The sequence below is a fragment of the Varanus komodoensis genome, unplaced genomic scaffold (assembly GCF_004798865.1).
Source record: "Varanus komodoensis strain SLA01 unplaced genomic scaffold, ASM479886v1 scaffold18_1, whole genome shotgun sequence".
Taxonomy (NCBI): domain Eukaryota; kingdom Metazoa; phylum Chordata; class Lepidosauria; order Squamata; family Varanidae; genus Varanus; species Varanus komodoensis.
In genome coordinates this window covers 7,044,408-7,060,144 of record NW_025335548.1, presented here as the reverse complement: position 1 = coordinate 7,060,144, position 15,737 = coordinate 7,044,408, and the positions used below count along the sequence as shown (strand labels likewise).

Genomic DNA, 15,737 nt, shown 5'->3' with positions numbered 1-15,737 from the left:
GAAATCTCGGAAGAGCCTGGGCCTGGAAGCCCAAGAAGGGCAAGCGTGAGGGCGGCATGAAGAGAAGGGCACTCATTCCACGTTAGGGGATCCGTGAGCTCGCTCAGTGGGCTGCGAGATTCCCCGGCCACTCCACTTGCGGAGATACCTCCCAGCAGAGCAAAGCAGGGAGAAATGCAGCAAGGCTAGGACAAAGGACTGATCCATCCGTTTGATTCTGAGTCCCTGGGATTTGCCTCGTGCGCCGAGTTCGGGGCGAGCCGTTGCGCAATGGACCCAGCTTCCCCACGGCCATGTCGGATTCGCTCCTTCAGCTTTTGCACCACGCTGCGTTCCGTTTGCCAGTCAGCTGATAAAGTGAGATAATGGGCTGAAGATTAACATAATTAGCCCCAAAGATAAGGGTTTTCTCTTTAATAATGTTTCATTGCCATTTATCCGTCTGAACAATATTCTAAATTAAAATACAAAGAGAGAGAGAGAGAGAATTGGTTAAGTGAGCAAGAGAGACGGAGCTTTCTTCCTGGCAGAAGCTGTCAGAGTTTATGGGTATTCATTAAAATCCTGTCCTAATTGCTCCCTCATCAGCTATGAATTTTAAGGAGCTTAGCTACTAAGTGTTTAAATTCCGTTTATTGACAGAAAATAGAATATTCGCTAATGACTACAGGGCGATGAGTCAGTATTATCGCGTAGCACGCTTGTTTTACACACCCATACAAAGGATCTGGTTTCAAGATTTTACCCTTCCTGATGAAAGCTCTCCCCCTGGGTAGCCAGCGTGGAGAGTGATGTGCCCAGATGGTTCCAAGCAACGGGAGGGAGACTGGCTGTTTCCAGAATCCGAGGCACGCAACAAAACGATGCAGTCTTGGCTTAACCATCACTCCAAGCCCACCTTAGTCCTGGGATCACTTGACCTGCAATTTCAGGTTTTGTTTAAGGGGTCCACAACTCTGCAAAGCGTGGGTGTTCCAAAGGGGGTGTTTGTCGGGCCAATCAGCTGATTAAAGAGCCCTTTTTTGAATGATTCATCCAGCGGTTCAATTTGCACAGAGTCAAACAGTCCACTTCAAGTGAAACACACTTTCTCTGACCTGAGGTGCATGGAAATGGTGCTCTGTATTTACCTACACTGAGTCGCATTATCACAGGAGGTTGCTCCAGCCATGCCCGGAGATGCCAAAAACTGGGCCAGGGACATTTTGCAGGTAAAGTAAGGTGTACTGCCACAGAGCCCTGGTCCTCCATCTCAAAGTAAAGTAAAATACCAGTCCTCGTGATTCCAAAGTGTTGACGTCAACAAGGACAGAAAATGCTACCTTAAGTCCAATTTTTGGTCTATCTGACTTAACACTGTAAACAAGAACTATTTCTTTCTTTAGTATATTTATATCCCACCTTTTTCCTGCCAAGAATCCAAAGCAGCTTACAAAATCTTCTTCCTTTCTATTCTTATCCTCACAGGAATCCTGTGAAGTAGGTCAAGCTGAGAGTTTATGGTTGGTCCAAAATCATCCAATGGCTTCCATGACTGGCTAGAAATTTGAACCCAGCTCTGCGCAGCCCAGCACCCGAACTGCTCAGCAACACCTGCTCCCTTAGGCTTGTCACCGTCCCAACCATCCACCCATGCCAGGTTCAGATGTTACCACGAACCATGCCCAGAGAGGGCAATACTGCCAGTTGGGTACATAGTTAACAGTGTGCTGTGCAAGCTGAGATACTCTGCAGTTTCAGAAGGGTCTGTCCGAGCCCTGGGGATGCCGGGAACTAAACCTGGAACCTTTTGCATGCCAAGTCTGTGTCCCACCACTGAGTTAAGGGCCCGCCAAGGGATGCTGTCATAGACTTCATCTTGGAAGAGGCATTCCCTTACCTCTGAGAGAAAAAGGGAATGCCTCTTCTAAAGTTGTTCTCCACATCTGCAGTTTAATACTTGCAGCAGTCATGGAGAATAAGGCCACCCAAGGCTACTAGTCCTCATGGCTACATGCAGGCTACTCTCAGGGGCAGTGTGCCTGTGTGCACTAGCTGCTGAGGAACATGGGCAGGAGGGTGCATGTGCAGTCCTGTGGTTGGCCATTGTAGGAACAAAATCCTACAAGACTTTCAGCCAAACTCGTTGGGCTCTTCTGATTTCTTATTTTAAAATCTGCTGGCTGATCAATCAGGACTCCTTTTTGAGTTCACAATGCTCTCTCTTTTATGTAATAATTTCAGCTATCAGATAAACATTGAAAGCATCATGCTTTGCAACCCTAAGAACAAAAGAAAAGCCATGCTAGATCAGGTCAAAGGTCAAGTACGCTGTACGCAGGGCGGCAAGCCAGCTGCCCACAGGATGCCTCCAGCAGGATGGATGCAAGACCTCTCCCCGCCCAGCTCCTCAGCAGCAGGTGTATGCAGGCAAGTCAGCTCTGGTGGAGGCGGTGGCACTCAGCCAGCAAGACGAGTGGGTGGATCTCGTTCCTTCATTCCTGCCTTGCAAAGGAGATTTTAGTTAGTTAGTTAGGAAGGAGAATAGAACCTGCCACCACCTCAGTATGCTATTCTAGAACAACCTTTCTCTGGTTACTTGATGCCTTTATGGAGCTGAGCCTTCTAAAAACTATGACCGGCAACGAGTCATAATTCTGTGATGGCTGACCTCTCATTTTTCATCAGTGAACCAAACATACTAGCTACTAAGATGCACCATGTGTTTTATTCTTCTGCCAAGTTCTCCTTTGAGACATATTTACTGAAACACTTTTATTACATCTCAGCGATTGAGCGCAATTTAAAGCTCTGGCTAGGAATTTGATGTTAAGCCACAGGCATGGGTCACCCAACTGGATGTTACTATGCAGGAATCAAAACTCTGGAAGCGATTCATCCTCTGGTAATATCTCACATCATTCAGCCTCTTTTTAAAATCTAAAGAACAGTAGCAGGAGAGAAAACAGCCATTTTGGAAAGCAAAAATATTGGGGAGGGGATCTGATTGAAAAGCCTACACTGAAGGGAAAGTCAAACTTTTGCCATAACAGCAGTTGAAAAAGGTAACCCCTCCAGACTGCAGAATGTGTGAATGTAATCACTCTTCCCAAAACCTTTCTTTGGGGGTGGCGGGGTAGACATTAAGAGACCGATAATGTTGACTTCTCAATGTGAATTTAATTAGGGTCTTCAAGCCTCGCTCCAAATGCCCCATTTTTATCAAATTATCCTATCTGTATAAAACCAAATGGGATTCTAAGCCTAAAATGTCTTCTTAATACCATCCAGCCCATCATCTGGACACAAAAGCAGGATTGCGATGAGCCCAGTGAAGCAACTTTCAGAAAAATACTGTCCAACAGGAGAATAAATGAAGCTTCAGAAAGCCAGGACTGGAACCCTGAACTCAGAATGTACTAAACCTGCCCTCGCAGCTCGCAGAGCGATTTGGGCACCTGCTGCGGTTCCAAGGTTGGAAGATGAACCTTGGAGCTGGAAGTTCTTGCGTGTTTCGTAGAGCCTCTGCCTCAGCTTGTACCACATGACCTGGGGGTAGCAAGATGTTTTGAGCTAGGAAGAACATACGTAGCTCAGATTGTCCGGGTTCAGACAAGTCATTGACCATGGTTTTGCACTGCAATATAGGTTCGTGTGTTTCTCAGCCAAGGAACACATTTTGGTGAACCTACTCACAGTTCAGAACCCAAGAAGAAACCCGGGGTTCTCATCATGGAGTATTCACGGTTAACAAACTATGTTTCGTTAGCATGCGTGGATTTGGACAACACAGTAACCCACGTTGAACAGCAACCCACAGTTCAACAATGCCCACACTCAGCCTTTGGGTTGTCCGAGTGTGTCAAGACCAAAAGAAAGAAACAAGCAAACTCTGTTTCAGCAAAGCTGCTCTCCCTGGGCTTTAAGCAGAAAAAGTTTCCACTTTAGAAACCGAAGTGCCCCCTCTGCTGGCAGAGGACGCCAAGCTTTGGGTGCCACCTGAGCTCTGGAGGAAACCAGGAACTTTCCTCAGCAGCCCACTGCGTTCACCATCCAGACTTCACCTACAATTAGGCTAATGGCTTGTTTAAAGCAAGCATATTATCATTTGCCCTCTGTATTTAACAAGGTCGTAATCCATAGTGGCTTTCCTCCACCGAAAAAGAAATGCAGAAGGTAACTAAGGGAACTAAGGGAGAATTGTTTTCCCCTCGCACTCATTTTGTTATGCATGCGGGTGAACTCTGCCTGATTTAGAATCTTGGTGGTGAAAGGGGTGGATGGACACAGAGCTGGTGATGGAGGTGCTCCAGATCTTGGCCCCCAAACCAACTGGATGGGGTGGGGCAACAGGGATTCCTCTCCCTCCTGACATGTGATCCAAAGCATAACAAAACCCCAAAGACACGAGCAGGGGCGTTTTTATTTTATTTTAATTATTTGCTGCCTTTTTGCCCACTTTTCAGGCAATTGATTACCTCCCAAAGTGACTCACTTCTACAAAGAAAGAGAGATGGAGAAAGATGCACACCACAAGGAGGAGGTGGAGGAAGATTGGAAGAAGCAGCGATTCCTATTCCACCAGGGATCCTTATCCATGCCAACTCGTAGTTTGAATATACAGCAATTATCTATGGTGCTGGATACCATCCCCAAAGTGGGTTCACCACTGTGGAGCACCATTGATAGCTCCTGCAGCGCTCAAAATAAAAACTGCCATGGATAAGCAGCCCCATTGGCATGCATGTATGCATTCTATTTATATTCCAGCCCCCTTTGCAGATGGGTTCCTCAAGGCCAGAACAAGGCAGATTGTTCTCAGCAGGCCTGCAATGTACTTCAGGCCAGCCTGCCCTTCCCTTGCCAGGATTCCTACTTGAATAGCCATTGGCAGTCCTCCAGCCAGTGGGTGGGACCAGCGCATCCTTTTCCCTTCCTTCCACAGTCCCAGCAGGGCAACCTGCAGCTGAATCCAGGTGTTCTCTCTGGTCAAAGGATGGCCAGGTTGGCCTTTGCCCTGGCTGGCTGCCATTCTTGGGAAGCAGGGCACACAGCCTCACGGTGGCTCAGGGTCCCCTGGCTGGTGGCAGAGGCCAAAGCAGGTATCCGGGAATCACTCAGACTATTCCAGAATTATATGGCCACTTCCCAGGTTTGCAATGCTCCCAAGAGAAAGGGGGAAAGGAGCTGTTTTTCCCCAGAATCTTTTTCTCAGGCACGGACTGTTCATCTCCAGGAGAGGAGCGTTCATTGCTCAAGCATTTTCTTCTCTCGCCTGCTGGAAAACTACTAGCATGAGTCAGTGAGCAAAGTGGAGGCTCCAGCTGAGAAAGCCAGCCCTTGGAGCAGCCAACCCAAGCATATAGCCCACCCCGTCCCACCCAAGCAGGGCTGGAGCCACTCCCTTTGTCTCATGGCACTCTCTTGGCTCCGTCAGGAAATCCCCTTCAGCTGCACTGGTGTGCAGAAGTCTCGCACCACGAGCGCCATGCTCTGCAGCTTCCTTAGGGTGGCAATTCATCCGGCCCCCTTTCAGTGCAGCCACTGAGAGCACTGCAGAAAGATCAGGAGATTCTGGGAGAGCAAACTTGTCCAGCAGTGGCAGCACAGGAATCACCTGGCAGCCTGGCCTTCCCCTTCCTATTATTAGAAAACACTGCATTAAAATGTAAGAGAGCCAGTGCGGTGTAGTGGTTAAGAGCATGGGACTGGGACTCAGAGGATCTGGGTTCTAGTCCCCGCTCAGCCATGGAGCCAACTGGGTGACTTTGGGCCAGTCACAGACTCTCAGCCCAACCTACCTCACAGGGTTGTTGTTGTGGGGCTAAGATGGAGGAGATGTAAGCTGCCTTGAGCCCTTTGTAGGAAAAAAGCAGGATATAAATCGGAAAAAAATAAAAAGACACTGAAACGTGGATACTTGAAAGGGCTAGATACATGGCATTCCTCTGCAGGCAGGACAGCCCCAGTGCAATCCAAGAAACCCACTCACACATCCATCTCCTTTTAGGGGTTCCACCGTATAATATGCCAGTCCACTGCCCCAAACCCCAGTATTCAAGGAGCCTGGCTCCTGAAGGTCAGCTTGTTGGAGAGAGCTTGGGATCAATGTGATTAGGTAGTGATTCCGGATAATCTTCTTATGGGACTATCCTGGCCCACAAGCCTGGCTGGATTTGTAAACCACTAATTTCCAGAAAGCATCTTCATTCCATATGGGCACCTTCTTCTCATTTCATTTGCCTGAATCCCTTTCTGTGTGAGATGCCTGGACCATGAATTGCTGCTTGGCCAAAATCAAAAGACCCCTCCCTGTTGGCACACAGGAATCTTTAGATGGCCACTTCCCAGGTTTGCAAGGCTCCCAAAAGTAAAAGGGAAACGAGCCGTTTTGCCCCAGAATCCGTTTGTCAGGCACGGACTGCTCGACCATTCCCTGCTCCACGCTTGGGGAGCTGCCAGCTGCAACCCATCCACCCTCTGAACCAGAAACGGAAAGGGATACAGGCGTGTCTTTAAGCAGGGGAGTTACAGGGGTGCAGATCCTAGGAGATATTCATGCTTCCTTACTTGAGAAAAGCACACGGGAGCCTGGAACAGAACAGCAAAGTCTTTCTCTGAGTCTTTCTCTTTTTCTCTGAATCTTTATCCAGGCAAAACAGCAACATTCTTGCTCATGGGGGCAGGGTTAGTGGGCCCAAGGTTGGCAGAAGAGTGTGTGAAGGGCGAAAAAACAGACGCATGGCAGACACCCAAAAACAGCCCTAAGAGAATAGAGTTTGCTGATGAAGTAAGGATGGGAGTAGAAGAGAGAATGGAACGGAGCATCCTCGAAATGGGCACACAGCTCTGGCTGGCTGTCCACCTGAACATGCGCACTCCACACAGCAACATTTTGCTGCACATTCCCATTTCTTCTGCCCAGCGGCTCACTATGGTCAGTTTACCTCCTCTTCCTTCCATTTCATTCTCTCTCTCACACGCACACAGCCTCCTTCTGCACACGCATGTTGTTGGCCCTGTCCATGTGAGCCAGCATCTACATGAGGGTTGTCTGTGTAACAGAAGGTTGTCTATTCTGGGTGCCACCCCTCCTCTGAAGTTGGATTTCTGAGTGGGGGGGTATGGTGGCTTCATCTCAAAAACACTCCCCAAAGGGACACTCATTCACTATTCTCTCTTCTCTTAAAAATCCCTTAAGAATATAAGGGGTGCCCTGCTGGATCAGGCCAAAGGGCTGTACACCCCAACATTCTGTTCCCACAGTGGCTGGAAAGCCCCCAAGCATGTTGAGACTGCAATAACAATGAAGAAGAAGAAGAAGAAGAAGAAGAAGAAGAAGAAGAAGAAGAAGAAGACCCTCTCAATCATATTCCCTAGCATCAGATATTTAGATACAGCTATCATGACTGGTCACAGCTGATAACCTTTCACTCAGGGCTTTTAAATATTGCTTTATTATTGTAAGAAGCACAACAGTCCCATGTTACAAAGTTTGCTTGTGGCTTTTGATATGCAGGTTTTACATGACAAATAGCAGAACTAGCAACAGACGGGGTGTTCACCACCATAAAACTCCTTAATAAATGAAAACATCACTTCCTCCTTCCCTCCCCAAGCAAGATTTCCAGCCTACTTCTAGCACACAGTTCTGGGGACGCAGTCTCTACAGGTGTGGAAGGTTCATTTTAATGTACTGAATCACATCCTCGTTAAAAGTAGCATAGGAATGAGTGCCGGACAGGGAACGCATGCCTGCTTGTTTGCCCGCTTGCTCGCGTGACGACTTTGCTCCATCTCCACCAGCGGCCAAATGGCAGCTCCTTGGCAGGCAGCCATCCAAATCCAAGAGACCATCTGCCTTCTGATTCCACTGATCCCTCCCCCACACTCGCAACACACATGCACGCACACACACACACACCTTCCCAGGGTTAACAGATGCAGTCGAGATGGTATGGAAAGGTGTTTTTTTCCAGAAGCAATTAGCTTAATCCTGAACTAAACTGTTTAAATGCCAGCCTATTTGGCACAAGTAAATAAGTAATGCTCTTCGCACGCGCACTGCCGGCACACCACTCCTCCTCCAGCTTTGCCTGTGTTCAGGCTTGCCCACGGACTGCCCCCCCCCCCCCGCCCCTTATGGGGAATAACTGAGCTCTGGTGTCTCTTGCTCCATTTTGGCAGGTGCCACGGGGGCCCACAAGCAGGCACTCCGTGACGAGGAGGGCCTGGATGGGAAGGGGAGACACTGCAGGGGAGCTAGGCCAGCAACATGGGCCAGCATCCCTTGTACTCTTTGCATTCTCTGCTAGTGGACAATTGACAAAATGCTCCGAGCTTTTCCTTGGGTGCTCTCCCAAAGTCAAAGTGCTCGAGTTTATCAACGTATGAACATCCAGGGAGGGGTGGGGGGTTGTGGAACATGCTTGGGGGGGGGGTTAACCCCCCTCCATCAGACAAGATGGAGACAGCTCACCCACTGGATTGAGTGGTGTTCTACCTGCCTGGAAGGGGCGGTTCTGCCCCCGAAAGATCAGGCCTGTGGTTTGGGGTACTTCCTGGATCCATCATCATCCTCATCTGGGTTTCAGGGGACCTCTGAGCTAGGAGCACCTTTTACAGGCTGCTGTAACAGCTACAAAACTAACTGGAGCAAGAGTTATCTGGCAGCATTTATCCTCACGCAGGTAACTTCTCCTGATTGCTCCTGGATAACTTCGATGCATTCTAGGTGGGGCTATTTTCAAAGAGCTTCCAGCAACTTCAGACTGGTTCAAACCAGAGCTGCTACATGATGAACCAGGACCGGGACTCTGGGAGACAAGCAGCCAAGCTCTCTGGGAGCAGGCAACCAAAGTGACCAAACAGGAGTTTGGTGGTGGAATTCAGCAATGGAGGTCCCTTACTTTAAAAAAAAGAATCCCCTTAGTCTTCCCCCCCCCCCCCGCTTTGTTTTCTTCCTTGAAACATTCTCATTTCCTGGTAGGAAAACAGCAACTGCTGTTACCTTCAGAGAAGGCAGGACAAAGCCCTGGTTGTTACATCAGGCTCAGCAAGCTAGAGTCAAAAAGAATGGACCAAGAGGGCAGGAGACAACAGGATGGCGTTCAATGTGGAGAAGTGCAAGGTCTTGCACTTGGGGTGTAGGAATGGGGGTCATAAGGACAGGTCAGGGGACAAGTGGCTGGAGAGCAGCACTTGTGAAAGGGACCTCGGGGTGCTGGTTGACTTCAGGCCAAACATGTGTCAGCAGTGTGATGCGGTGGTCAAGAGGGCGAACGCCACCCGTAGTTGCATAGCCAGAAGTGTGGCTTCTAGATCAAGAGAGGTATTACTACCACTCTACATGACTCTGGTGTGCCCGCAACTGGAGTATTGTGCTCAGTTTTGGGCTCCTCATTACAGGAAGGATATAGCCAGGTTAGAGTCAGTGCAGCGCAGGGCCACAAGGTTGGTGGCCGGTTTGCAGGGGATGCCGTATGAGGCGAGACTGAGGGAACTGGGCCTCTTCAGCCTGGAGGAGACTCAGAGGGGATATGTTGGCGACATACAGGTATGTGAGGGGATGTCACATGGAGGTGGGTAGAGACCTGTTCTCCCCTGCAAAGGAAGGCAGGACACGCTGCAACGGAGCAAAACTCAGGGAACCAAGGTTCCTTTTAGATTCCAGAAAGCACTTCCTGACAGTCAGGACCCCGAGGGTGTGGAATGGGCTTCCACGAGAGGTCGTTGAGGCCCCATCAGTGAAGGTGTTCAAAGATAGGCTGGACATACACATGGTGGGCATGTTGCGAGTGGAGCCAGCTGGAGCTGGGGTTCAGACTAGATGGCCCGGGAGACCCCTTCTGACTCTCTCTGTTTCTATGTGTCTATGTTAAGTACCTCAAAGGCTATCACAAAAAGAAAGGCTAGGATCTCTCCTTGATCATTCCAGGGTGCAGGACACAAAATAATGGGCTCAGGTTACTGGAAGCCAGATTCCGGCTGGATATGACGATTAGGAAAGCACAACAATGGAACCCATGACCTAGGGAGGTTGTGGGCTCTCCCATATTGGAGACATTCAAGATGCAACTGGACAGCCATCTGATGGTTTATCTGGGAGTCCTGCACTGAGCAGGGGGTTGGACCCAAAGGCCCTCTGGCCCCTTCCATCTCTAATATTCTATGATTCCATAACCCTATAATCCAGTGCTTTGTCAGCTTCACTGGCTTCTAGTTTCTGAGCCATATGCAAAGGGAGAGTGTCTAAAGGAGCATCTTCCACATGTACCTGCTCAGTTCCTTGGTCACCTTCAGGGACCTTCCTCCAGGGAGGGAGTCTTCTCAGCGCCCCACTTATGGAAGGAATACCCCGAAGAAGTACATCTGGTGCTTATGCTGTTACCTTTCCAGAACCAGGAAAAGCCTCTGCTTTTCTCCCAGGCATTTTAGAGGCCTGGTTCTAGATTTTTATGGCTAGGGTTTTTTCCTCTTGCTATCCCTATGCTGTTTTTGTTGCACTGTATTATTCCAAGTATTTGTATTGCATTTATATTTTAAACTATCCTGTGTTATTTTAGTCTTCTATCAGTTTTCACCCATCCATATATTTGTTTTCAGGAAGACTAGAACTGCATGTCATAAATTATCTGTTTGACATTTCCTCACAGCCTAACCTTGGACAATAGTCTTAACCTCAATGCTTTGTTTTCACCCTCTCTGAAATGCTTTTTTTTAAAAATGGGGGAAAGGGGGAGAGTTGGAGGGATGTGGGATAGGCACTAATATGATTCGCCTCATTGGAAAATCTGCGAGGTCTGATCCATTAATGTTTTGGAAGCATTTCAAGAGAATTTATGGGAAGGAAGAACGGAATTAGGGTATGTTAACAAGACGAGCCAATTATTATTTTGATCATTGTGCCACAAATTAATTTTATTCCCTCGAATGTAATGCCTTCTTTCTTTCTCTTTCCCCATATATTGCGCTGTGTGTGCTCGCTCTTACACTGGAGGGAGGAAAAAAGCTGAATGGGGCACTTATTCACAAATAAAAGAAATTGCCTGTAATTTGTGGTGTCCCTTTTGCTATTACTGGAAAATTTGCATTTGAATAGAAGCTCTTTTTCCTCCACAATCCTGTCTCACCTTGATCCTGCTCCATAATCACCCTCCCGCGTTTATGAAATCACAGCAGGCCGCCATCGAAATTAAGTCACACACAGAGCTTTATGGTTTCTGCTGCAGGTGAAGCAGGAAGCTAAGTTACTTCCCCCCCTACCCTGCCACTGCCCCCACCCTTTCTCCCCCTTTCTGTATAAGAATTAACCATTTTAACAAGCTCCACTTTGAAAATATATTTCTCAGTTACTTTGTAAAGGGATCGCCAGAACGAAGATCATCTCCTACCTCAAGGGATTACATCGGCTTACCCAACCTAAATATCAGAATGCTATTCATTTCCATAAAATAGGACAGGAGAAGCCCTGCTATAAGACTGGAGGAAATGCGGCAGAGCACAAAGCTCTCCCTAATAATGAAATCTATCCATTGCGAGTCGCGATTGCTACAGCTCCCTGGCCACTGAGGCTTGTGTCACTTGGGGTTTTAAGCATCACTTTAAAGGATGTGCATGTGGTGCTAAATGCTCCTTCCCTCACTCGGAATACAGGCTTGTGACAACAGAGAGTTCCTGAAAAGTTCAGACTACAACCCAGAATGAATAGACTGGGATCCTGCATCCAGTTCTGGGCACCACAGTTTAAGAAAGATGCTGACAAGCCGGAAAGGGTTCAGAGGAGGGTGACAAGGGTGATCCAGGGACTGGAAACACAGCCCTCCAAGGAGAGACTGAGAGACCTGGGCATTTTCAGCCTCCAGAGGAGATGAGGGAGGGTCCAGGGGAAGAGAGATAAGACAGCGCTCCGCTAGTACTTGAGAGGCTGTCACAAAGAGGAAGGCCAGGGTCTCTTCTCAATCATCCCAGAGTGCAGGACACAGAAAAACAGGCTCAAGTTCCAAGCCAGAATCAGGCTGGGTATCAGGAAAAATTTCCTGACTGCACTGGTCTACCAGGTGAAAGCCTCAGAAATGAAAGTGGCTACATTTTACCAGAATTGGGTCACGGAAAACTAGGTAACTGGGTAACAGAAAATTGGGTAACGGAAAACTAAGTCCTGAGTATTAATTGGCTCCAGTTTCCAAGATACAGCTTCAGGCAAAATTGCACCAAAATAATTCAAAATTATGAGGGGTGTGTGTGTTTATTGCTCCATAACTTTCAGCAAAATGTAATATAGCAATGAGAATGGTGCCACACTAATCATTATAAATTTATCTTTTCATTGACACCAATAACGTAACTTTCCATTCATTTACTGGTTTTTCATGTAACATTTTCAAGCTTTTTGCATGAAAAACTGACAAGCTGTAACATCAGACTTAAACGACAAGGTTCCATCTTTATTCAGAATCTAAACTGCGCTTTTTGGCTTTTCTCTTGTGAACTGCAATAGGATCATCCCTGGAGAGATTCCAGCAGTAATTGACAAGCATCGATGGACTCCATTTCCCTTGGTATCTTTTCTCCATGCCTGCGATATCCTGGTGGAATCTCTCCCCATGCTCATCACTAACTGCCCCATAGTTCAAAGGGAAATGCGGGTGTAAGAAGTGAATTTTCAGTGACATGTTTGCACCAAGTGCTTTATAGGACCATGTTCCACTTCTTTCCTGAAATCCCTTTTGCAATTGGGGGAACCATGCAAAAATAGCAGTCACTACTATGATTGGTGGGTTCCCCCCCTCCGCCCCGCACCATTGAGACTGGGAAAGACAACATGTCAAATGGATGTTGGAAATGCAAACATAAACCAGGTACTTTTTATCATATGTGGTGGACTTGTGATAAGGCAAAAAAATATTGGGCTAAAATGCATGAATGGCTTAAGGAAATGTTACAAAAATCTTTAATATTTAAACCTAAAGTCTTCTTACTAGGCATTGTACCTGATGATGTTGATAAACAAGCAATGTATTTGATTCTACATGTAATTACTGTGGCAAGGATTGTATTTGCCCAACATTGGAGGAGCGAAGAACCACCCACTGATGAACTGATTTTAAAAAAGATTCTGGACTGTGCTGAAATGGGCAGACTGACTTTGTCTCAGAAGGAGAAAGAGGATACATACTTCTATCAAACATGGAACTCTTTTTATTAATGGCTAGGGAAATGGGACTATGCGTAGATTTGTATATGTCTATGGATTGCTATAAAAAAAGTAGGACTGATGTTTCTGATGATTGATGGTTTTTAGTTTCTTTAGTTTGTAGAAAATAATAATAAAATTTACTTTAAAAAAGAGACTGCGAAAGGCATGGACTTTTCCTTCTTGTTAGCCAATGACGCAGATCAGTGGTACATGTAATGCAACAATAATGGGGGGCCCAACTCTTGTCCTGAGCCCCTATTTGGCATCCAGAATATAGGTGGTTCGCCTTTTTTACCACTGCCCTCATGCTGCATTGCTGAGATGCAAATGGCACCTCGCCACAAATGCAGCAGAAGTTCTCTATGTTGTTTGCACAGTTTCGAGGCATCTTGCTTCTGAGGGAAAATATCGCACAACTGTTCCTTGGAAATGTTAGGCAATGACACTTTCACAAGCCACCAGCTGTATCTGTAAAAAAAAAACCCAGGTGGAGAGCAAGCCATGCATAAAGGAGGTGAACTTAATGCAGTGAAGAAGCCCGATACAGAAGCCCTGAGAAGCGGTGGATTAAAAGTCCTATGCAGAAAAAGCTTTGTGTTGTCACTACTTGAACAAAAGAGCCTTCTTCATACTACCCTTGATAACACGTTTAACTGTGGCCATTACACCATCGGCTACGAAAGGAACACTTGAGCCTGCAGTACATGCTTATATGTGAATCAGTCCTAAACATGAGCGTATCAGGTGCCCCCATGCCTGCCTTCCTGCGGTCCAGACAGTGGCTCCAGTCAGATGAAGTGAACTATTTATTTATTTACTTATTTAAAACATTTTTATGCCACCTCCATCGCAACAAAGCCTCGGGGCGGCTCACAACAAGAACAAAATATACAAATATAACAAATTATACAATAAAAATATTAAAACCAGGTGCATCTCAGCTAAAAAGATTTAAAATCCTATAAATACCAATAAATTAACAATGAAAATAAGTTTCAGATAAAAAGATCTTAGCCTGGTGCCAAAAAACGACGGCGCCAGGCAGACCTCTCTGGGGAGTGCATTCCATAGGTGGGGTGCCACCGCAGAGAAGGCCCTCCTCCAGGTACTCACCCTCCTAATATCATTCATAGAGGGTTCCCGGAGAAGGGCATCTGTTGCTGAACTACACCCAACACACCTCTAAAGGATGGGAAATCGGCTGCCCCAAAGGGTTATCGCTTGGTATCATTCCAAGTAGGAAAGATCCAAATGCATTCGGTTGCTGTGCAGAAACATTTGAATATATTGAAGCATCTATGTTGGAAAGGAAGTTTGGGAGGGCAATATAACTATCATAGGATGGCATCTTGAAGTTTCTTGGATGGAATGCCATTAAAATAAGTTAGAATTTAGAAAGGCATGTCTTGAATGCTGTTTTGAAATGCAGCTCTCCAAACTTCATCCTATAGCCCGCTCAACATGTCTCAGAGCTTTTCAGCAATTGCACGGTGGTGCTAACAGGGAACCAATTCCATCATCTCCCCAGAACAAAGCGTTTCGAAGTTCAGCCTTTCAATTTCTCTCTCGTCTTCTCAAAAGGAACATTTTCCTCTATATTCCCTCTGCAATTGGCACCAAAAGCAAAGTGCTGCCGTGTTTACCCAATAGTCGAAGTTCTAACACAGAGACATCAGAAAAACAACATTACCAATAAACTACCAGTTTGGCTCCCAAACTGTAATTTTCTATAGTTCAGCAGCAAGGTGGCCCCCACCCCCTTCCAGAAGTTACAGCTTCTATGGGGGATTTGACTCTATTTATTTCTCCATTATTGGTGCCCAGAGAGTATCCCCACGATGTAAAAAGAATTTATATGAGTTCTGGCCCATATAGTCTAAGGCATTCTGATGGCGGCTCCATGGCCTTCCAATATATTATGGTGCCTGCTGACAAACAGCGCAGGAGGGAAAAGTAAAACAAAACACAAAAATATGGCCAGCCTGTACAACTGATTAATACGACTTTTTATGGCAAACAAGAACTACCCGGGGGCCCCCTTGGCTTAGCAACTGCTATAAATCTGTGTGTTCGATGCTGCAAGTCAAATGACAAAACGTTTTTTCTCTGCTTGCAAACAGACAATAAATTATTTTGGCTACTACATATGTTCAGGCCAGCTATAAACCCTGGCCCCCTCACTGCAGAAGGAAAAAATGGGAAAAGCATCAGACTTCAGCATCTCCTGGCAGGGTGAAGCCGAACTGGGAACCTTGGAGGGGTAGGGCCAGGCAGTATAGACAGACAGGTTGGTCTAAGCCAGCCTTGTTCCTATGCCCCTGCCCTAAAAGCCAACCTTCTCTCTTAAAACATTTCCCATGTCTTTTCATCCCCCATTGCATTTCCTGTGCATTCCAAACTAAAGAGCAGTTTTGGGCGCTAGTTCATGAATGCTGGAAATTCGTGATGTTGAATACTTTGGAACCAATGCTAAGGACGAAAGCAGCTTTCTTGCATAGATGGATATGTTTTGTAGAAATACTAGTCCATGTAAATTACTATCCAGAGCATGGATGAGCAA

At 46.7% G+C, this 15,737-nt stretch overlaps 1 protein-coding gene across 2 annotated transcripts in view; it reads right to left on the bottom strand.

The window, feature by feature from the left end:
• Window positions 1-377: 377 nt before the first annotated feature.
• LOC123021825 (transmembrane 9 superfamily member 2-like) overlaps window positions 378-15,737 on the bottom strand; it is a 54,621-nt gene continuing 39,261 nt past the window's right edge. The window contains exon 15 of one of the 2 annotated variants that reach the window (XM_044427000.1): window positions 378-454. In XM_044427000.1, the coding sequence (XP_044282935.1) occupies window positions 435-454 (20 nt within the window). In that variant the 3' untranslated portion in view covers window positions 378-434. Of the gene's footprint in view, window positions 455-13,610; window positions 13,646-15,737 lie in introns of those variants that run through there. The other variant, XM_044426999.1, reaches the window with a different exon arrangement.